The 23,634-nt window shown below is 53.2% G+C and overlaps 1 protein-coding gene across 1 annotated transcript in view; it reads left to right on the top strand.

Moving 5' to 3' along the window:
* Positions 1-23,634, top strand: part of GTF2IRD1 (GTF2I repeat domain containing 1) — a 96,976-nt gene that overhangs the window by 24,154 nt on the left and 49,188 nt on the right. The window contains exons 8-18 of the mRNA XM_011960588.1: positions 378-561; positions 2,301-2,326; positions 3,354-3,462; positions 5,192-5,229; positions 5,737-5,817; positions 6,926-7,015; positions 12,125-12,172; positions 13,117-13,182; positions 14,596-14,779; positions 22,926-22,975; positions 23,192-23,248. Coding sequence (XP_011815978.1) covers positions 378-561; positions 2,301-2,326; positions 3,354-3,462; positions 5,192-5,229; positions 5,737-5,817; positions 6,926-7,015; positions 12,125-12,172; positions 13,117-13,182; positions 14,596-14,779; positions 22,926-22,975; positions 23,192-23,248 — 933 coding nt within the window. The remainder of the gene's footprint in view (positions 1-377; positions 562-2,300; positions 2,327-3,353; positions 3,463-5,191; positions 5,230-5,736; positions 5,818-6,925; positions 7,016-12,124; positions 12,173-13,116; positions 13,183-14,595; positions 14,780-22,925; positions 22,976-23,191; positions 23,249-23,634) is intronic.

Below are 23,634 nucleotides of genomic sequence, written 5' to 3'. Positions count from 1 at the left end.
TTTCACCATGTTAGCCAGGATGGTCTCGATCTCCTGACCTTGTGATCCGCCCACCTCGGCCTCCCAAAGTGCTGGGATTACAGGCGTGAGCCACCGCACCCGGCCCCAGGCTGGTCTTGAACTCCTGGGCTCAAGCCATCTGCCCACCTCAGCCTCCCAGAGTGCTGGAATTACAGGCATGAGGCACCGCACCCAGCCCAGCCAATTTCCTAACAGAAAAGTGACATGATTTTGACATTTCTGCAGGACCCCTGTGGCCGCTACATGGCCAGAGTGGAGTGGGGATGGTGGAAGGTGATGGTGACCGCAACCCCCCGGGTCCTGTGCGTGCAGCAGCCTGTCTCACACTCAGTCTTGCCATTTGGTTGTCTTTCCAGCGGAAGCCCTGGGCCTGGACCACATGGTCCCCGTGCCCTACCGGAAGATCGCCTGTGACCCAGAGGCTGTGGAGATTGTGGGCATCCCGGACAAGATCCCCTTCAAGCGCCCCTGCACTTACGGAGTCCCCAAGCTGAAGCGGATCCTGGAGGAGCGTCATAGCATCCACTTCATCATTAAGAGGTGCGGGTGGGGCTGGGCGCGGTGGCTCATGCCTGTAATCCCAGCACTTTGGGAGGCCCAGGCGGGCGGATCACAAAATCAGGAAATCGAGACCATCCTGGCTGACACGGTGAAACCCATCTCTACTAAAAATACAAAAATGTAGCCGAGCGTGATGGGCGCCTGTAGTCCCAGCTACTCGGGAGGCTGAGGCAGGAGAATGGCGTGAACCCGGGAGGCGGAGCTTGCAGTGAACCGAGATAGCGCCACTGCACTCCAGCCTGGACGGCAGAATAAGACTCTATCTCAAAAAAAATTAAAATTTAAATCTAAAAACAAAAAAGGGAAAAGGGACAATGATGTCCCCCCCACCCAAGTTTTCCTAACATAAAATGAAAAAGTAGATGAAACACACCTGACATGTAGCAGATGTTTAATAAGCATAAGGTGTTTTTTCATTGACCTCATTTCCCTCATGAATTAAAACATCATTCAGTGCATCGGTGCACATGAAGCCATTTCCGACCTGGGCGTCCTTGGGCAAGTTACTTAACCACTCTGTGCCTCATTTACATAAAACAGGCCTGATACCAGCCGAGGCAACATGGCGAGACCCTGTCTCTGAAAAATTTTTTTTTTTTTTTTGAGACGGAGTTTTGCTCTGTCGCCCGGGCTGGAGTGCAGTGACTGGATCTCAGCTCACTGCAAGCTCCGCCTCCCGGGTTCACGCCATTCTCCTGCCTCAGCCTCCGGAGTAGCTGGGACTACAGGCGCCCGCCACCTCGCCCGGCTAGTTTTTTGTATTTTTTAGTAGAGAGGGGGTTTCACCGTGTTAGCCAGGATGGTCTCGATCTCCTGACCTCGTGATCCGCCCGTCTCGGCCTCCCAAAGTGCTGGGATTACAGGCTTGAGCCACCGCGCCCAGCCTGAAAAATATTTTAAAAATTAACCAGGCATGGTGGCAGGTGCCTGCAGTCCCAGTTACTGTAATCCCAGTTCTTTGGGAGACCGAGGCAGGCGAATCACCTGAGGTCAGGAGTTCGAGACCCCCCTGGCCAACATGGTAGAACCCCCCCCCTACTAAAAATACAAAAATTAGCCGGGTGTGGTTGCACACGCCTGTAATCCCAGCTACTCAGGAGGCTGAGGGAGGAGAATCCCTTGAACCCGGGAGGTGGAGGTTCAAGGGGGACCTAGCAGGAAATTAGAACACAGGCAAAAACGCCAGTCATGGGAGGCAGAGCGAGGGGTGCGAGGCTGGCGATGACTTCTGTTTTCACACTGAGACGCCTCACTCCCCTGCCGAGATCACGCCACTGGACGCCAGCCTGGGTGACAGAGCAAAACTCCATCTAAAAAAAGAAATTAATTAATTTATTTAATTAAAGTACAACAATTAGCAGGGCATGGTGGCGCACGTCTGTCGTCCCAGCTACTCAGGAGTCTGAGGCAGGAGAATCACTTGAACTCTGGAGGCGGAGGTTGCCGTGAGCTGAGATCGCACCACTGCACTCCAGCCTGGGTGACAAAGTGAGACTCTGTCTCCAAAAATAAGAATGTAAATAAACGGTTTGGGATGTTTTGAGACTCCGACATGCCCTCTCCTGCCTGCGTGTGTGCTCAGTGCCCAGGTCTGAAGCTGTAGCTGTGCATGTGCCATTCAGTGACCACCACAGAAGGGGACCGGGGGCATCTCCCCAAGCCCCGGGAGAGCCCTGCAGCCTGCACCGTTCTCATGCCTGTCTCTCTTCTCTCCCCAGGATGTTTGACGAGCGAATTTTCACAGGTATGTGGGGACCATCTAGTCCATTCTGAAGTTTCCAGGTTGATCCCCCAACAGAACCCGAGCTGCCACCGCCCTGGACTTGGTCCCCCTGAGCGCCTCCCCTCAGACAGGGAGGGAGGCTGGGCTCTGGCTTCTGTGTCCTGGGACAGAAACGAGTCCCGGGCTTCTAGGTGCTGACAGACTGTCAGGAAAACCCCTACCAGCTTCGAATGCCTTGGACAGAGAGTATTAAAGCTGAACACTAACCTGTGCCAGGTTAGTGACCCTGTACCTGTACCAGGCTCTCTTCAAAGCTGCCAGCATGTTTTATTTTAATCTGATTCCAACAATACTATGAAGGTGGCTCCACTCCTATCCTCACGTGCAGACAGAGGAACGGAAGCCCAGCTGGTGAGCACCGGTCCCTGCTGCATGCCCAGCAGTGTGACTCCAGAGCTCATGCAGTGGCCCGTGGGCCAGCACACCTGTCCCAAGAGGAAGATACGGGCTCTTCCCGGGGCAGCAAAAGCATCACGGATCTTGGGGGACCATGTACCTGGCACCCCAGTTCCGGTCCCGCCTCCCACCAGCTCTGTGACTTTGGGCAAGATCTTATGGTCTTCGGTTTCCACATCTGTGACATGGGGATGATAATAGCGCCTTCCTCTGGGCTCCTGGCACGATGAAATGAGAACCTGGTCCCGTGATGCAGCCGTGGGGAAGCCCTGGCCCTTTTCTTCGGGCTCAGCCCCCGTAGTATGTTGGAGGGCAGGAGAACCATCTCTGGTTGCTGCCTCCCCTTCCTCCTGCCCCTTACTCTCCCAAATCTCTGGCCGCCTCTGGCACTAGGGCTGCTGTTCCTCCTTCTGGCGGCAGAGTCTCTCCCCAGGACCCGTTCCTGGCTGTTGGCTGGATGTGGCACCCCCGGGCAGAGGCCAGGTCCTATCCCCGGGATTCCCCCAGCTTCACACGGAGAGCTTTGCCCGGGGCCCTGCAGCAAGAGGAGGCCAGAGGGCCTTCACCCTGACCTCCCTGTCTCTCCCCACAGGGAACAAGTTTACCAAAGACACCACGAAGCTGGAGCCAGCCAGCCCGCCAGAGGACACCTCTGCAGAGGTCTCTAGGGCCACCGTCCTTGACCTTGCTGGAAATGCTCGGTGAGGCCCCGCCCCGGCCCCTGAGGCCCACAGCCAGCCCTGCTCTGGGTTGAGGCTGTGTTACCTGCAAGGGGGGACCCAGGGCGGCTCCCACCACACCACCACCCCTCAAAAGTGCAAAGGGAGGGCAAGGGAAAACAGACTCCACCTACTTCCCTCTGCCTGGAGAATGCTCACCTGAAGAACTCTTCTGCCCCCAACATCTAGCCAGATGTCACCTCTCTCAGAAGCCTCTAAATAAATGCCCACACTAGGCCAGGCACGGTGGCTCACACCTGTAATCCCAGCACTTTGGTAGGCCAAGGCAGGCGGATCTCTTGAGGCAGGAGTTCAAGACCAGCCTGGGCAACATGGTGAAACCCCATCTCTACTAAAAACACAAAATTAGCCGGGTGAGATTGCACTACTGTACTCCAGCCTGGGTGACAGAGCTAGACTCTGTCTCAAAATAAATACACACCCACACCCGGCCAGGCTTGGTGGCTCACTCCTGTAATCCCAGCGCTCTGGGAGGCCAAGGTGGGTGGATCTCTTGATCCCAGGAATTTGAGACCAGCCTGGGCAACATAGTGAGACCCTTGTCTCTACAGAAAATAAAAAGTAAGCTGGGTGTGGTAGCTGGTACCTGGGGTCCCAGCTACTTGGGAGGCTGAGGTGGGAGGATTGCTTGAGTCTGGGAGGTCAAGGCTGCAGTGAACTATGATTGCACCACTGCACTCCACTCCAGCCTGGGCAACAGAGTAAGACCTTGTTTCAAAAATACAAACATGCAGTTGGGCGTGATGGCTTAAGCCTGTAATCCCAGCACTTTGGGAGGCTGAGCCAGGCAGATCACCTGAGGTCAGGAGTTCGAAACCAACCTGGCCAACATGGCGAAACCCTGTTTCTACTAAAAATACAAAAATATTCAGCCAGGTATGGTGGTGCATGTCTGTAGTCCCAGTCACTCGGGAGGTTGAGGCAGGAGAATTGCTTGAACCCTGGAAGCAGAGGTTGCAGTGAGCCAAGATTGTGCCACTGCACTGCAGCCTGGGCAACAAAGCAAGACTTCATCTCAAAAAAATAAATAAATACATAGATGCATATATACATATACATACATACCTACATGCATATGTACATACCAACACCAGGTTCAATGCCTGTCCTGAGTGCCCACCAGACCCTGCCCCCAGCACTCAGCTTGGCTACCATCCACCAACACCCCCTAAGCACGTTCTGACCTCTCAGGGGCAGGGGTGGGCCGTTTATCCCAGAATCCTCACATCATATCAGGGCTCTCCCTGCAGTTCTCTGGGAGGGAGGGAATTAACCAAATCGTCCATCCCAGGGTCCCTGCCACCTTCATTCCCCAGCCCCCTCCCCAGATTCTTAACCCTTTCCAGGCCCTGCAGGTCTCAGTCCCCCACAAGCAGGGACACTGTGTCAAGGCCAGGAGCCCCTGAGCTCCCAGATGGTGAGGAAGGGGGATCCCCGGATGGTTCACCCCAGGAGAGTGAGCAGGTGCCTGGCTCGGCCACCCCTGGAGATTGTGGTCCCTGGAGACAGGGCACGGGGAATCTCCCTGGTGGAGGTGGGGAGCACCATCCTGGAGGGCCATGGGGTGATGGGGCAGGGATGCCTTCTGCAGTGGTGACTATGGTGGGCCCCGACTGCCTAGAGGAGCAAGGCTGGGGCAGGGTGGCCCTGGACTTGGCTGACAGATGTCATTTCCTGCTTCCCTTCACAGGTCAGACAAGGGCAGCATGTCCGAAGACTGCGGGCCAGGTGAGAAGGAACAGGGCCCACTGTATGTGTCATGGGCTAGGAGGGCAACCACCAGCCCTACCCGGCAGCCTTGGGGAGGAGCTCAACTCAGCCCATGAGCCTGGAGTGCTAACGAGCCTCCTCTGCCCACCTGCATCCCCCAGGCCTCACCACGCCAGGGTGCAAGGCATGCTGGGAGCTTACTGGGGTTGGAGGCATGGAGACCTGGGTGCTGGCATCACCACTTCCTCCTGTTGATGCCCAGACCCAGGCTCCAGGCTCTTAGACCAGCAGCCTCCCCTCTTGGGGGGCCTCCATCACCGGGTCTGTAAATTGGAGCCCCTAAGCCTGGCCTGAGGGCACCCCAACCACCAGTTCCAGTCTGGGCAGGAGCCAGGGGTCTGACGTGACTTGTCCTAGGTAGGGCCTCACTAACAAGTTACAGACGGCAGAATGTTCTGGAAAGACTCACTCTGCCCAGTCAGGTTCATGCCAGACTTGACCGGCTCTTTCCTTTCCTCCTTGCAGGAACATCCGGGGAGCTGGGCGGGCTGAGGCCTATCAAAATTGAGCCAGAGGATCTAGACATCATTCAGGTCACCATCCCAGGTAAGGGACGGGCGTCTGACCACCCCCTGCAGAAATGAGGGCCGGACCGTTAGCCTCCCGAGGGTCAGCCCTGGTGAAGAAGAGGCCTCCAGGCCGCTGTTTCTCTCCGTGGATTCTGAGAGCTACTAGGGTATTGTGAATGCTTTTTCTGGCCACATCTGCCCCCTATGTTGTGAATCAGTGTTCTCAGCTCTGACCTTCCGGAAGGCCCCCTCAAACTTCACCTCCCTGGCTTGGCTCCCCTGGGATTTGTGAGGCTGGAGAGAAGAAAAAGCCATGGGTGTGAGAGGCTCCAAGTTTGACCCTACCCCCTGCCAAGCCTCGTTTTCCACATCTTCAGAGGAGACGGTAGTTTTGGGCCCTGGAGCCTCAGTATGGGGTGACTGTTTGAAGCCAAGACAGTGCCGGGCACAGTGGCTCATGCTTGTAATCCCAGCATTTTGGGTGGCTGACACGAGAGGATTGCTTGAGGCCAGGAGTTCAAGACCAGCCTGGGCAACATAGCGAGACCCACCCCCCCCATCTCTACGAAAAATACAAAAAATTAGCCAGATGTGGTAGTGTGTGCCTGTAGGTGTAACTACTCAGGAGGCTGAGGCAGGAGGATCACTTGAGCCCGAGAGTTGGAGGCTGCAGTGAGCTGTGGTCACACCACTGCACTCCAGCCTGGGCAACACAGTGAGACCCTATCTCAAAAAACAGAAATGGCCAGGCAAGGTGGCTTACACCTGTAATCCCAGCACTCTGGGAGGCCGAGGTGGGTGGATCACCTGAGGTCAGGAGTTAGAGACCAGCCTGGCCAACATGGTGAAATCCCATCTCTACTAAAAATACAAAAATTAGCCAGGCGTGGTGGCTCACACCTGTAGTCCCAGCTACTCGGGAGGCTGAGGCAGGAGAATCACTTGAACCCGAGAGGGGGTGGTTACAGTGAGCCGAGATGGCACCACTGCACTCCAGTCTGCACAAAAGAGTGAGACTCCATCTCGAACAAATAAAAAAAGAGAGAAAGAAAAGGACCCTTGTCTGTGGGGAGACTGGGCTGGGTGGTCCCTGAGGGACTGTGACAGGCAGAAGACACCCGTGTCATTTGGAGTTTCGTCTTCAGACCCCTCGCCAACCTCTGAGGAAATGACAGACTCGATGCCTGGACACCTGCCATCAGAGGATTCTGGTTATGGGATGGAGATGCTGACAGGTAAGAAATGGACCTGGGCTGGTGGTGCTTGGGACTTATCTCTCCAGGGAGCAAAGGGAAAGGGGTGGGCCAGGCAGTCCCCAGGCTTTTCTTGGTGTTGAGCGCCTCTAGTAGAGGAAACCCAATATACGCCTGACCCCAATCCAAGGTTGGGTTCCTTTTGGAAACCTCAAGCAGGCTCTATGTGTTTATTTATTTATTTATTTAGAGATGGAGTTTCACTCTTGTTGCCCAGGCTGGAGTGCAGTGGCGCGATCTCGGCTCACCGCAACCTCTGCCTCCCGGGTTCAAGCAATTCTCCTGCCCCAGCCTCCTGAGTAGCTGGGATTATGGGCATGTGCCACCACGCCCGGCTAATTTTGTATTTTTAGTAGAGGCGGGCTTGCGCCATGTTGGTCAGGCTGGCCTTGAACTCCCGATCTCAGGTGATCTACCTGCCTCGGCCTCCCAAAGTGCTGGGATTGCAGGCATGAGCCACCATGCCCAGCCATAGGCTCCAGTTATAACAAGGCCCAGCATCCTTCCCAGGAACCACCTGTTGGGATTAATTTGTCCATTTATTCCAACAAATTTATTGAGCATCTGTTGTGTTTACCAGGTCCTGTGTAAGGGGCTGGAGACAAAGCAGTGAAGCAAGCAGAAGTCCCCACCTCCTGGGGTGCACATCCTCATATGAAGAGATAGATGGATAGTAAACAAATAAGTAAAATAGGCAGGCTAAGGTGGCTCGTGCCTGTAATCCCAGCACTTCGGGAAGCCAAGGCTAGGGGATTACTTGAGGCGGGAGTTCGCGATCACCCTGGGCAACATAGAGAGACCCATCTCTTATATTTTTTGAGATGGAGCTTCACTCCGTCGCCCAGGCTGGAGTGCAGTGGTGCAGTCTCGCCTCCACACTGCAACCTCCACCTCCTGGGTTCAAGCAGTTCTCCTGCCTCAACCTGAGTAGTTGGGATTACAGGCACCTGCCACCACACCTGGCTAATTTTTTTGTATTTTTAGTAGAGACAGGGTTTCACCACGATGGCCAGGCAGGTCTCAAACTCCTGACCTCAAATGATCCTCCTGCCTCGGCCTCCCAAAGTGCTGAGATTACAGGTGTGAGCCACCACGCCCTGCCTCAACAAATATTTATTGAGTACCTGCTGTGTAGTAGGGCCTGCGTAAGGGGCTGGGGAAAAAGCAGTGGACCAAACAGGTGTCCCCAGTTGATGGGGTACACATCCTCGTGTGGAGAGATAAACAGTAAGCAAATAAGTAAAATAGGCAGGGTGAGGTGGCTCACGCCTGTAATTCCAGCACTTTGGGAGGCCAAGGTGACGGGCCTGCTTGAGGCCAGGAGTTCGAGACCAGCCTGGGCAACATAGCAAGACCACCATCTCTATAAGGTTTTTTTTTTTAATTGACTGACACAGTGGCTCACACCTATAATCTCAACACTTTGGGAGGCCAAGTCAGGAGAATTGCCTCAGCCCAGGAGCTTGAGACCAGCCTGGGCACCATGGTGAAACCTTATCTCTACAAAAAATACACAAATTAGTTGGGCCTGGTGGTGCGTGTCTGTAGTCCTAGCTACTTGGGAGGCTGGGGTGGGAGGATTGATTGAGCCCAGGAGGTTGAGGCTGTGGTGAGCCGTGATGGTGCCACTGAGCAAGACCCTGTCTTAAAGAGGTCAGGCGCATTGGCTCACACCTGTAATTCACCACTTTGAGAGGCCGAGGCGGGCAGATCACTAGAGGTTAGGAGTTCAAAACCAGCCTGGCCAGCATGGTGAAACCCCGTCTCTACTAAAAATACAAAAATTAGCTGGGTGTGGTGGCATGTGCCTGTAGTCCCAGCTACTGAGGAGGCTGAGGCAGGAGAATTGCTTGAACCCAGGAGGCAGAGGTTGCAGTGAGCCAAGATTTTGCCATTGCACTCCAGCTGGGGTGACAGAGCGAAACTCTGCCTCAAAATAAATAAATAAATAAATAGATAGATACATAGATAGATACAAATTTAGACAGGCATGGTGGGACCTGTGTGTAGTCCCATCTACTCAGGAGGCTGAGGCAAGAGGATCCATTGAGCCCAGGAGTTGGAGCCTGCAGTGGGCTATGCTGGTACCACTGCACTCCAGTCTGGGTGCCACAGCAAGACACCATCTCAAAAAAACAAAAATAGGCCGGGCATGAAGACTGAAGACTGCATAATCCCAGCACTTTGGGAGGCCAAGGCGGGCAGATCGCCTGAGGCCAGGAGTTCAAGATCAGCCTGGCCAACCTAGTGAAACCCCATCTCTGCTAAAAAGACCAAAAAGGCCGGGCGCGGTGGCTCAAGCCTGTAATCCCAGCATTTTGGGAGGCCGAGACGGGTGGATCACAAGGTCAGGAGATCGAGACCATCCTGGCTAACACTGTGAAACCCCATCTCTACTAAAAAATACAAAAAACTAGCCAGGCGAGGTGGCAGGCGCCTGTAGTCCCAGCTACTCCGGAGGCTGAGGCAGGAGAATGGCGTGAGCCCGGGAGGCAGAGCTTGCAGTGGGCTGAGATCCGGCCACTGCACTCCAGCCCGGGCGACAGAGTGAGACTCTGTCTCAAAAAAAAAAAAAAAGACCAAAAAAATTAGCTGGGCATAGTAGCGGGCACCTGCAGTCCCAGCTGCTTGGGACGCTGAGGCAGGAAAACCTCTTGAACCTTGGGAGGTGGAGTTTGCAGCTGAGATCATGCCACTGCACTACAGCCCGGGCAACAGAGTGAAACTCTCTCTCAAAAACAAACAAACAGAAATGGGCCACAAGGATGGATGCTGAAGGTGTAACACTAAGCAAAAGAAGAAAAATTGGTTGTGCTTAGCTTACAACTATGTTGCCAACGTAATCACTGGAGAAAAACAAGGGTACAGCAAAACAGTAGCAGTGTTAGGCAAAATGATTTGTGTTTTTTATTTTCTAAGTCAGTTACGATGCACTTTTAATACTTTGGTAATGAAGAAAAAAACATCTCATTTGTCCAGCACAAACTGGGCATGACTAGACTCAACAGCAGTCTGTGGCGTAGCTAGCCAGAGAGTTTGGTTGACGCCAAGCTCAGGCTGAGATGACAGCATGGCGTGGCAGCTAAGGAATTGGCATGGTGCCCAGCTGGGTTTGAAGTGGCGTTAGAAAACCCCATGGAAGCCTCCACGCAGCACTCAGCCAGAGGCTGAGTGGCACTGCAGGGGCTGGGGGCCTTGGATGAACACAGCATCATTGCTGTTTATTTCACGGAGCAGAACACAGGCTCAGCAAGGCTCATCTACCTTCCCAAGGTCACACAGCCTTGAGCTGGAAAACATGTTTCCGATGCAGGGCTCCTTCCTAGGCACCCCAGTCAAACCTGATGAATTAAGAAAATTCTGACTGGGCATGGTAGCTCATGCCTATAATCCCAGCACTTTGGGAGGCCAAGGCGGGTGGATCACCTGAGATCAGGAGTTCGAGACCAGCCTGGCCAACCTGGCAAAACTCTGTCTCCACTAAAAATACAAAATTAATTGGGCTTGGTCGTGTGCACCTGTTATCTCGGCTATTTGGGAGACTGAAGCAGGAGAATCACTTGAACCCAGGAGGCGGAGGTTGCAGTGAGCCAAGATCGCACCTTTGCACTCCAGCCTGGGTGACAAGAGCAAAACTGTCTAGAAAAAGAAAATTCTGATGGTGGGTGCCTGTAATCCCAGCTACTTGGGAGGCTGAGGCAGGAGAATCGCTTGAATCTGGGAGGTGGAGGTTGCAGTGAGCTGAGACTGAACCACTACACTTCAGCCTGGGTGACAGAGCAAGACTCTGTCTCAAAAAGAACAAAACAACAACAAAAAAGAACATTCTGAGATGTCCAGGACCACCGTGGATTAAAGGATTTTGCATGTGTGTGCTTTTTCTGTTTACACATGTATGATATGAAACAGTTAAATGATACAGAACTGTGGAACACATTGAGCAGGTGCAGTGGCTCATGTCTATAATCCTAGCACTTTGGGAGGCCAAGGTGGAAGGATTGCTTGAGCCCAGGAGTTCGAGACCAGCTTGGGCAACATGGCGAAACCCTGTCTCTACAAAAAAATTTAAAAAGTAGCCAGCCGTGGTGGTGCATGCCTCTACTCCCAGCTACTGAGGAGACTGAGGCAGGTGGATTGCTTGATCCCAGGAGTTTACAACCAGCCTGGGCAGCGTGGCAAGACCCCATCTCTACAAAAAATAAAACAATTAGCTGGATGTGGTGGTACCTACCTGTAGTCTCAGCTACTCGGCAGGCTGAGGCGGGAGGATTGCTTGAGCCCAAGAGGTTGAGGCTGTAGTGAGCTGTGATGGCACCACTGCACTCCAGCCTGGGCAAGAGAGCAAGACCCCATCTCTTAAAACAAAAAACCATGTAACACATAAAGGAAAAAGCTCTAATCACACCCTCCTCAGGCAACCACTAGTATCTACCCTTCGTATGTTTTTATCTATGTGCTAACTCATGTGATGACTATTTTAAAACAAATTGTCCCGTGTTCTCACCTGGATGGATTTTTTTGTTTTGTTTTGTTTTTTGGTTTTTTGGGGTTTTTTTGAGACAGAGTCTCACTCTGTTGCCCAGGCTGGAGTGCAGTGTCATGACCTCCGCCTCCCAGGTTCAGGTGATTCTCCTGCCTCAGCCTCCCGAGTAGCTGGGATTACAGGCATGCACCACCATGCCCAGCCAATTTTTGTATTTTTAGTAGAAACAGGGTTTCCCCATGTTGGCCAAGCTGGTCTCAAACTCCTGGCCTCAAGTGATCCACACACCTTGGCCTCCCAAAGTGCTGGGATGACAGGCACGAGCCACCGCACGCGGCCGAGGACTTTGTCTTGTTCCCACGTGTCTTCCGTGTCTAGAACAGACGGGCTTGGGAGATGCATACAAAATGATCTCAGCTTACTTTCGTGTGAAGGCCAGGGTGGGCACCTGTACGGAATCGGGGTCTCTGATCTCACTGGAGTGGGTGCCATGCTTCAAAGTTGGGGCCTCCTGGCCTGCCATTCCCCAGCTCTCTGGTCTGACATCGGCAGTGCGTGGCTTAGGAGATGATGAATGTGGCTTCCCGGCATCCTCTGTTCTCTTTTAGACAAAGGCCTGAGCGAGGACCCACGGCCTGAGGAGAGGCCCGCAGAGGGTGAGGCCCTGTCTACCCCCACATTTCACTCCCACCCCCACCCCATCTCTCCTCCCCTGCCGTCCACCTCCCCTTGGCCTCTCGGTCTCTTCCTTCTCTCCACCCCATCTTTCTCCAGCACCCAGGTTTTGGAGTGGGAGTCCTGTGGGCTGCCTGAGGTGGGAGGAGATTTAATTAAGAACCTGTCTTCTAGAACCAGGAGGTACCTAGTCAAAGGTGCGAGCAGTTCCCACTGCTAAGGGAAATTGCAAGCCTTTGTTTTTATTACACACCCTGCTGCTTTCCGCAAAGGTTTTAAGACTGGGAACTGAGCCTCCTCTATCTGGACAAGTAGAACAGAGGCCTGAAAGCACAAAATTGGCTTTGTGTCTAGCAGACACGCCCATTCTCAGGAACGTGAGAATTCTCTCCCTGCTGAGAATGGAAGTAGGACAGAGAGAGAGGGAGGCCAAGGTGAGGGTGGATCTGTTTCACCTCTGGAGTATCCTGGAATGGAATGAGTGAGTGTCAGAGGAGAGGTTTGTCACTTCCCCAAACCCAGCCTGGCAGGAGGAACCAGGAAGTCTTAACACAGTTCCACTGCCACCTGGTGGCAGCATGCTCAATTTGCAGGCTTAGTGTGTACCCACTAGTTCTCAGTCACATACTATACTCAGTCACATACCAAGAAAGACCCATCGTCATTCCTAGTCCACAGAACCTTCCAAATCTTCATTCAGCCTGCAGTTCCCTAGATTTGATTTCAAAACAAGAATGTGAGCCCAGGGATTGTGAACCTGTCTGCGTGTGCCATTTCTGAGGAAATAAGTTACCCACTGCCACCGCCCCAGCCTTCCCCCATTCCAAGATCCCACCACAGGGCCAATCTTGGTATCAGCAGAGCAGGAACATGAGCCTAGAAGCTGCCACTAAAGAGCCTCAACAGACTGCCTTTTGCCTTCCAGATAGCCACGGTGATGTGATCCGGCCCCTGCGGAAGCAGGTGGAGCTGCTCTTCAACACACGATATGGTGAGCAAGAAATGGGACAGGGTTGGGGGCATCCCGGCCCGCCTCCAGCTGCCCTGTTTGCAGAAGGGCTTTGGACCTATCCCCTTGCCCGTTCCCATCCCAGCTGCTCTCTGGGCAGGGACAAGGGAGGGAGGGAAGAGAGGAGCTGGGACCACCTTAAAAAAAAAAGAATAAGATAAGATAACAGATAACATCAGTGGTGTGCCGGGAATGAGGCTAGGTGCTTCCCCATGTTCTTTTTTTTTTTTTTTTTTTGAGATGGAGTCTCACTCTGTCGCCCAGGCACAATGTCAGCTCACTGCAACCTCCACCTCCCAGGTTCAAGCGATTCTCCTGCCTTACCTTCCCGAGTAGCTGGGATTACAGGTGCCTGCCACCACGCCTGGCTAATTTTTGGGGGTTGTGTTTGTTTGTTTGTTTGTTTTTGAGACGGAGTCTCTCTCTGTCGCCCAGGCTGGAGTGCAGTGGCCGGATCTCAGCTCACTGCAAGCTCCGCCTCCCGGGTTTACACCATTCTCCTGCCTCAGCCTCCCGAGTAGCTGGGACTACAGGCACCAGCCACCTCGCCCGGCTAGTTTTTTTGTATTTTTTAGTAGAGACGGGGTTTCACCATGTTAGCCAGGATGGTCTTGATCTCCTGACCTCGTGATCCGTATGTCTCGGCCTCACAAAGTGCTGGGATTACAGGCTTGAGCCACTGCGCCCGGCCAATTTTTGTATTTTTAATAGAGACAAGGTTTCACCATGCTGGCCAGGCTGGTCTCAAACTCCTGACCTCAGGTGATCCACCCGCCTTGGCCTCCCAAAATGCTGGGATTACAGGCGTGAGCCCGCTGTGTTCTTGTATCCCATCTCGCAAAATCCCCATGTCCTAAGTCCCACTTTACACATGAGGAGAACTGAGGCCTGGTAAAGGGGTGTGACTCGTCCAAGGCCCCACACTACTCAGTGGCAGAGATCGGGCTCATTCCAAGGCATGGGTGTTGGGCCACACCAGCGTGTGTGATTGCTTATGGTGGCAGGAGGGACACTCGGGGGGCCTTACTGGAAGGATGAAGCCCGGTGGACTTGGGGGAAGCAATGCCGAATCTCAGCAGCCATTAGTGGTAGCTTCTGTGCTGCCTGGGCATGAGGGCGTGGACCCAGTGTGGGCTTTGGGGTATCCCTGGGTTGAGGTCTTGTCCCCTGGCTCTGCTATTTGGTGACTCTGTGACCTCAGACAAGTCACGTCCTCTCTGAGCTCCAGGTTCCTTTCCTGCAGGCTAGGGGGCCATTCTTTCTATTTCCCAGGAAGGCTGCCAGGCCCTCAAAAGGGCTCTGGCAGCTTTGGCCCCCACACAGGTACGGGACACAGGGGTGGAGGTTCCTGGCCCCGTGGCACTGGGTGGCCCTACAGCAGCCATGTCTCCGCAGCCAAGGCCATTGGCATCTCGGAACCCGTCAAGGTGCCGTACTCGAAGTTTCTGATGCACCCGGAGGAGCTCTTCGTGGTGGGACTCCCTGAAGGCATCTCCCTCCGCAGGCCCAACTGCTTCGGGATCGCCAAGCTCCGGAAGATTCTGGAGGCCAGCAACAGCATCCAGTTTGTCATCAAGAGGTAAGGCCCGACCAGGTCCACGGGAGACAGCACCAGGCCTGCTCAGCACCCGGGGGCAGGAGCAGCACCAAATTGCCATGAAGCGATTCTCGTGCCTCAGCCACCCGAAGAGCTGGGACCACAGGTGTGTGCCACGCACGGCTAATTTTTTTGATTTTTTTTCTGTTTGTTTGTTTTTAGAGATGGGGTCTGGCCACATTGCCCAGACTGTTCTCAAACTCCTGGACTCAAGCCATCTCCTGCCTCGGCCTCCCAAAGTGATTGTAGGCGTGAGCCACTACACCTCGCCGCTATTTCTTTCTCTCTCCCGTTTTTTTTTTTTTTTTGACAGAGTCTCACTCTCACTCTGTCTCCCAGGCTGGAGCGCAGTGGTGCGAACTTGGCTCACTGCAACCTCCGTTTCCTGGTTCAAGTAATTCTTCTGCCTCAGCCCCCAGAGTAGCTGAGACTACAGGTGCGTGTCACCACGCCCAGCTAATTTTTGTATTTTTAGCAGAGACAAAGTTTCACCATGTTGACCAGGCTGATCTTGAACTACTGACCTCAAATGACTCAGCCACCTCAGCCTGCCAAAGTGCTGCGATTATAGGCATGAGCCACCGCACCAGGCCTTTCTTTTCTCTCTCTCTCTTTTGTTTTTTTTTTGGCAGCAAGGTGTTAGATAGGGTTTGGCTGCAGTTGGCAGACATGAGGCTCCCCAGGCCTGCCAGACCCAAAGCCACCGAGCTGACCCCTTTCGCAGTCTCAGGAGAGCAGTGTTCAGTTTGTCCAGATGCAGAATGGGAATGTCCCATCAGCTCACGGGTTCTCCAGGCCGGCGTGTGGGTGTCCTGGGCCAGGAGCTGGAGGCAATGTCCCATCGTCCCAGGATGGGAAGGTCCGGCAGTGGCTTCTCCAGGCTCTTTCTGTTTCTTCGAGCATGTTGTGTTTTTGCCAGTGAGGGCCCGGGGCAGCACCCGTGGATACACCCTGTGTGGGGTGGAGAGAAGGAAGAGGCCGAGAGGCCAAGGGGAGGTGGATGGCAAGGGAGGAGAGATGGGGTGGGGGTGGGAGTGAAATGTGGGGGTAGACAGGGCCTCACCCTCTGCGGGCCTCTCCTCAGGCCGGGGGATTTCAGGAACAGTGGCTCAGGCCTATAATCCCAGCACTTTGGGAAGCTGAGGTGGGAGGATTGCTTGAGCCCGGGAGTTCAAGACCAGCCTGGGCAACATAGCAAGACTGTGCCACTACAGATTTTTTGTTTTTAAACTCTGGTGTGGCAGCACATGCCTGTAGTCGCAGCTACTCAGGAGGCCGAAGCAGAAGGATCACTTGAGGCCAGGAGTTCCAGACTAGCATGGGCAACATAACGAAACCCCATCTCTACAAAAAAAAATTTAAATTAGCTGGGCATGGTGGTGCACACCTGTAATCTCAGCTACTCAGGAGGCTGAGGTAGGAGGATCACTTAAGCCCAGGAGGGGTTTGGAGGCTCCAGTGAGCTATGATTGCACCACTGTACTCCAGCCTGGGTAACAGAGTAAGACCCCTCCTCAAAAAAAAACAAAAAACAAAAAAACAGGGAATGGGAGGATCATATTTCTATCTTGTGTTTGTTACTTCTGTGTTACTGTAATAGCATACATTTAGGCTTGGTTTACAGCTGGGCATGATGGCTCATGCCTGTAATCCCAGCACTTTGGGAGGCTAAGGTAGGCAGATCACTTGAGGTCAGGAGTTCGAAACCAGTCTGGCCAACATGGCGAGATTCCATCTCTGCTAAAAATACACAAATCAGCCAGGTGTGGTGGCTCACACCTGTAATCCCAGCTATAATCTCCCTGTCATCAGGAGAGGCACAAGAATCACTTGAACCTGGGAGGCAGAGGTTGCATTGAGCTGAGATCACGCCACTACACTCCAGCCTTGGTGACAGAGCGAGACTCTGTCTCAAAAAAAAAAAAAAAAATTAGGATTGGTTTGCTTGAAAGCGGCAAGAAAGAAGAGACAATCTTAAGGGTTTGTTCCTCCTGGGAAATAGATGGTTCTCAGACTGGGAGACGCACAGCATCATTTTTGCATACAGTGGCAAGGAGATCCGCTGGGACAGGGAGCTCTTCTGCAGGGCCCGCTCTATGCCAGGAGGGAGGCTACTGCTCCACAATACACAAAGAGCAGATAGCAAAAAGCTACGCAACAGGGCTGGAGAGCAAGAGTCGTGATTCATGCAGTAGAATCAAAGGCTTCAGCAGGCCGAAATGAAATGCAGCCACATGCCCGGTGTGTCTGGGCATATTAAAAGGAAGATTGAGGCCACGCCCAGTGGCTCACACCTGTTATCCCAGCACTTTGGGAGACTGAGGTGGGCAGATCACTTGAGATCAGGACTACTGAAAATACAAAAATTAAGGCTGGGATTGGTGGCTCACACCTGTAATCCCAACACTTTGAAAGACTGAGGTGGGTGGATCACCTGAGGTCGGGAGATCGAGACCAGCCTGACCAATATGGAGAAACCCCGTCTCTACTAAAAAATACAAAAGGCCGGGCGCAGTGGCTCAAGCCTGTAATCCCAGCACTTTGGGAGGCCGAGACGGGCAGATCACGAGGTCAGGAGATCGAGACCATCCTGGCTAACACGGTGAAACCCCGTCTCTACTAAAAATACAAAACAAAAACTATCCGGGCGAGGTGGCGGCGCCTGTAGTCCCAGCTACTCGGGAGGCTGAGGCAGGAGAATGGCGTGAACCCGGGAGGCGGAGCTTGCAGTGAGCCGAGATCGCGCCACTGCACTCCACCTGGGCGGCAGAGCAAGACTCCGTCTCAAAAAATAAATAAATAAAAAATACAAAATACAAAATTAGCCGGGCGTGGTGGTGGGTGCTGTAATCCCAGCTACTTGGGAGGCTGAGGCAGGAGAATTGCTTGAACCCAGGAGGTAGAAGTTGCAGTAAGCCAAGATCGCACCATTGCACTCCAGCCTGGGCAACAAGAGCAAACTCTGTCTCAAAAAAATAAAAAAAGAAAAGAAGAAAAGAAAAGAAAAATTAGCCAGGCATGGTGGCATGCACCTGTAATCCCAGCTATTCGAGAGGCGAAGACAGGAGAATCACTCGAACCCGAGAGGCGGAGGTTGCAGTAAGCCAAGATCGCACCCCTGCATTTCAGCCTGGGGGACAGAGTAACACTCTTGTCTCAAAAAATAAAATAAAATAAAAAGGGAAGATTGCATTTCAGGCGGTTTAAGGATAAACTCGTGATAGACATATAGCCCATCAGATGTGTGAAAACATAGGGAAATAAAGATTCACAAGAGAATATGTGTAATTATAGTACAGTAATTGGCTCTACTATATACATGTATAGTACTGTACTTGTTGAAGGAGAGCTTCAACGAATTCCCAGCCTGGGCAACGTGGTGAAACCCCATCTCTAGGGGGAAAAAAAAAAAAATAGTCAGGCTTGATGGTGCGCACCTGTAGTCCCAGCTACTCGGGAGGCTGAGGTGGGAGGATCGCTTGAGCCAGGAGGTCGAGGCTGCAGTGAGCCATGATCGCACCACTGCACTCCAGTCTGGGTGGCAGAGTAAGACCCTGTCTCAAAAAAAAAGTTTTTAAATTTTTTAAAAGCTACATTTTGTCCAGGCATGATGACTCACGCCTGTAATCCCAGCACCTTAAGAGGCCCAGACAGGAGGATCGCTTGAGCCCAGGAATTTGAGAGCAGCCTGGGCAATGTATCAAGACCCCATCTCTACAAAAAATTTTTAAAATTCTCACACCTGTAATCCCAGCACTTTGGGAGAACAAAACAGGAGGGTCACTTGAGGCTAGGAGTTCGAGACCAGTCTGGTCAACATAGCAACCCCATCTCTATTTTATTTTTAAAATTAAAAAATTAGACAGGTGCAGTGGTATGTGCCTATAGTCCCAGATACTTGGGAGGCTGAGGTGGAAGGCAGAAGAATCGCTTAAGCACAGAAGCTCCAGACTGCAGTGAGCTCTGATGGCATCAGTTCACTCCAGCCTGAGTGACAGAGCAAGACCTCGTCCCTTTAAAAATACAAAGAGAGGCCGGGCATGGTGGCTTGCCCCTGTAATCCCAGCACTTTGGAAGGCTGAGGCAGATGGATCACTTGAGGTCGAGAGTTCGAAACCAGCCTGGCCAACGTGGTGAAACCCCATCTCTACTAAAAGTACCAAAAATTAGCTGGGCTTGGTGGTGCACACCTGTAGTCCCAGCTCCTCAGGAGGCTGAGGCTCGAGAATCTCTTGAACCTGGGAGGTGGAGGTTGCAGTGAGCTCAGATTGCATCACTGCACTCCAGCCTGGGCGACGGAGTGAGACTCCTTCTCAAAATAAATAAATAAATATATAAAGAAATAAAACACAAGAGACAAACTAAAAAACCATCCTGGGCACCTGCCAGATCCTGGGCTTGCAGCCCAGCGGTAAATGCCACCAAGTCCTGCCCTGGAGTTGCCAATGTCATCCAGACAAAATCAAAATATCATGTCAGGTAGAGATAACTGCTGTGACAGCATATAACTCAGAGTGAGGGAGAGAGAGGGACAGGAGGAACCTAGATAAGGAGGTGACATTGGAGTAGTGCCCCAATGAAGTGAGAGGGACAGCCACTGTGCATAGTGTGGGGACAGGCCAGGCGCAGTGGCTCACGGCTGTAATCCCAGCACTTTGGGAGGCCAGGGCAGGCAGATCACGAGGTCAGGAGTTCGAGACCAGCCTGGCCAACATGGTGAAACACCACCTCTACTAAAAATACAAAAATTAGCTGGATGTGGTGGCGTGCACCTGTAGTCCCAGCTACTCAGGAGGCTGAGGCAGGAGAATCACTTGAACCCAGGAGGCAGAGGTTGCAGTGAGCTGAAATCACGCCATTGCACTACAGCCTTGGTGACAGAGGGAGACTCTGTCTCAAAAAAAAAAAAAAAAGACTGTGGGGACAGAGAAAAAGTCATGCAAAGTCCCTGAGGCAAGAACATGCTTGTGTGTTTGAAGGCTCACAAGGTGCCCTTGTAGCTGGTACAGGGTGAGTGAGGGAAGGATGGTGAGATTGAGGCCCAGGAGGTTGCAGGGGACCAGGCGCGGTGGCCCACGCCTGTAATCCTAGCTCTTTGGGAGGCTGAGGCGGGAGGATTGCTTGAACTCAGGAGTTTGAGACCAGCCTAGGCAACATAGTGAGACCCCATCTCTATAAAAAAGAAAAATAGGCCAGGAGCAGTGGCTCATGCCTGTAATCCCAGCACTTCGGGAGGCCAAGGAGGGTGGATCACTTGAGGTCAGAAGTTCGAGACCAGCCTGGCCAACATGGTGAAACCCTGTCTCTAAAACTACAAACATTAGCTAGGCATGGTGGTGGGCGCCTATAATCCTAGCTACTCGGAAGACTGAGGCAGGAGAATTGCTTGAACCCGGGAGACAGAGGTTGCAATGAGCTGAGATCGCACCACTGCACTCCAGCCTGGGCGACAAGAGCAAAACTCTGTCTCAAAAAAACAGAAACACAACAAAACAAAAAATATCAAAAAATAAAAATAAAAAGGTAGCAGGGGCCAGATCACATGGGTTTTGGGCCAGCTTAAAGAGTTTGAATTTTATTTTATTTTTTAAAAATTCTTAGAGACAGGATCTCATTCTGGTTTCTTTTTGCTTTCTACGCCCACTCCCTCAAACCATAAACCAGTGGCACCCAGGCAGCTTGAGGTTAGCTGCCAATTCAATAGCAAGTCCTCATGGATGACATTTTTTATGGTTTTGTGCAGAAGACAGCTTGTACTCATGATCATTGGTTTTTGGTTTTTGTGGGGTTTTTTTTTTTCCTATTTTTTGAGACAGAGTCTCACTCACTCTGTTGCCCAGGCTGGAGTGCAGTGGCATGATCTCAGCTCACTGCAACCTCCGCCTCCCGGCTTCAAGCGATCCCCCTGCCTCAGCCTCCTGAGTAGCTGGGATAACAGGCGCATGTCGCTATGCCCGGCGAAATTTTGTATTTTTAGTCGAGACGGGATTTCACCATGTTGACCAGTTTTGGTCTCAAACTCCTGACCTCAAGTGATCCGTCCACCTTGGCCTCCCAAAGTGCTGGGATTAGAGGCGTGAGCCACCACTCCCAGCCTTTTGTGGGTTTCTTTGAGAAAGAGTCTTGCTCTGTCATCCAGGCTGGAGTACAGTGGTGCTATCTCGGCTCACTGTAGCCTCCACCTTCCAGGTTTAAGCGATTCTCCTGCCTCAGCCTCCCGAGTAGCTGGAATTACAAGCGTGAGCCACCATGCCTGGCCATGAGCATTTGTTTTAAGAGACAGGTCTTTCTGTAGCCCAGGCTGGAGTGTACTGTCACAGTCATAACTCACTGCAGCCTTAAACTCCTGGGCTCAAGCAATCCTGCCTCAGCCTCCTGAGTAGCTGGGACGGCAGGGGCACGCCACCACACCTGGCTAATTTTTACATTTTTTGTAGAGAAGGGGAGTCTGTTGCCCAAGCTGGTCTCAAACTCCTGGGCTCAAAGCAATCCACCTGCCTCAGCCTCCCAGAGTGCTGGGATTACTGGTTGAGCCACCGCACCCAGCCTTGAGCATTTTTAAAGTCACGATGGCTTTCTCCACCTGTCATTTGGAAAGGGAGGCAGGTTAGCGCAGTGGCCAACGGGAGAGGCCGTCTGGTGGTTTTGAGGCCAGCTCCTCCTGTTACTCCCTGTGGCCTTAGCAGCTGGCTGTGCTATTTAAGCAGAAGCACTGTCGCTACTCGGGCCTGGACTCAGGGGCTCTGCCCAGCTTCTGCCTCTCTGAGGTTACTGTTGGGAAGTCACTTCCCCTTTTGAAACCTGAGTTCTCCCATAAAGAGGAGGGGCCTAAATGCAGTCCGAAGTCTTTTCTAGCTCCCAAGTCTGTGGTTCAAGGCAGGGCTATGCTTCCCCCTCCCAGCCCTGGCCCCGTGACCTCAGGTCTGTGCCTGGCACTGTACAGAAGCCTAAGAGATGCCCACCGCCAGAGCGGGCACCAAAATCCTCATCTACTGGGGACCCAGGGTGTGCCTTCCCTGAGAGTTTGGCCTTTGGGCTTATTCCCAGGAAGAGACTCCTGGGTGTTGCTGCTTGATTACCCCTGTGACAGAGAGCTCATTACCTCTCCAGGCCCATTACCTCTCCAGAGAGCTCATTACCTCTCCACTCCGTGGCCCACCCTGCCATCCCCCAACAATACCCCTCTGGCCAGCATGATTTTCCCAGTGTCCTCTACCCACCACAAACCCCAGCCCCCCAACAGGCTTGCTCTAACAGGACAAGTTGTGCTGAAGATGGGGCCTTTAGAAGCGGTGCTGTATGATAAAGACGGTTGACTCATGTCTGGGCAGGGCTTTCTGGAGTCTGTGGAGCTAAAGACATTAGTAGAATACAGAGCTGGGCTTGGTTACTGGCGCTCCCGACTGCAGTGACACAGCAGGTCTCAGATGTGAGCCGTAGATCTCAGACCTTTCCAGCTCGGAGTTCTTGCTATGTAGTGGGCCGCGACTGTTTCTACACTTTGTATTTATTTATTTATTTAGAGACCGAGTCTTGCTCTGTCACCCAGGTTGGAGTGCAGTGGCGCTGTCTCAGCTCACTGCAACCTCCGCCTCCCGGGTTCAAGCGATTTCCCTCCCTCAGCCTCCCGAGTAGCTAGGATTATAGGCACCTGCCACCACGCCCAGCTAATTTCTGTATTTTTAGTACAGACGGGTTTCACCATGTTGGCCAGGCTGGTCTCAGACTCCTGACCTCAAGTGATCCACACTCTTCAGCCTCCCAAAGTGCTGGGATTACAGGCATGAGCTACTGCACCAGACCTTGTTTCTACACTTTAAACCAGATCCATGGGAGGACCCCTGAGGCTGCCTGCTCCAATCCCAGGCAGCAACAATTGTTCAATGTCCTGGGAGCAGGAGTGAGATATCAGACGGACCTGTTCAGGACTAGGGAGGTCTCACTCCCAGCTGGATCCTTCAAGCCCAGCGCAGCCCCCCAGATTCCACACGTGGAGCGGCAGGGACTCCAGGCCTGAACTGTGCAGAGCCAGGAAGATCCATTGCAGGGATGTGCAGACCGAGGCCCAGAGGGGAGGGCGGGGCAGTCCCAGAGGGACCTCTGTGATAGCCCCGCTTGTGTTTTTCAGGCCCGAGCTGCTCACTGAGGGAGTCAAAGAGCCCATCGTGGAGAGTCAAGGTACCCAGCGCGGGGTCGCGGGCCGTGGTGTGGGTGAGCAAGGGAGGGCCCCAGGGGCTTCTGCCACCAGTCCCTCCTCCTGCTGCCTCTGTCCTGCTCCTATCCTGGCCCTGGCATTCTCCCCACACCCCCGCACTGGGTTTCCCCTAACGATGCCATCTTGGGTCCCAGGAACTGCCTCCTCACTTGGCTTCTCTCCCCCTGCCCTGCCCCCAGAGAGGGATTCCGGGGACCCTCTGGTGGACGAGAACCTGAAGAGACAGAGTTTTCAAGGTAAGGTTGAGCTCGGGGAGGTCTGTTGTCCCAACACCATGACCTTCACCTGGTTTGGGTTTGGAGGGCCAGGCTGGAAGTGGGGAGGAGCTGGCCCCCAACCTCAGGGCCTAAGGAACCAGGCAAGCCAGGCTGGCAGCCCAGGCCCGGCTGTACTCTGCCAGCTCTGTGTTAGAGACTCCACGGGAGAGGGGGTGCCTACAGGTGGATGGTGGGGGGTGGGAGGGTACAGGGCCCAGGAGTCTGCCTGCTCCCCCCAGCCCCGCCCCAGGAGGTGGCTGACACGCCCACTCCTTATTCAGCAATCAGCTGTGGTCTTAGTGCTTTGAAATCAGAATAGGAGCCAGGCGCAGCACCTCACACCTGTAATCCCAGCACTTGGGGAG

Source organism: Colobus angolensis, unplaced genomic scaffold, assembly GCF_000951035.1.
Source record: "Colobus angolensis palliatus isolate OR3802 unplaced genomic scaffold, Cang.pa_1.0 Scaffold516, whole genome shotgun sequence".
Lineage (NCBI taxonomy): Eukaryota > Metazoa > Chordata > Mammalia > Primates > Cercopithecidae > Colobus > Colobus angolensis.
The sequence above is the reverse complement of the archived record's forward strand: the minus strand, read 5'-3'. Positions and strand labels throughout refer to the sequence as shown.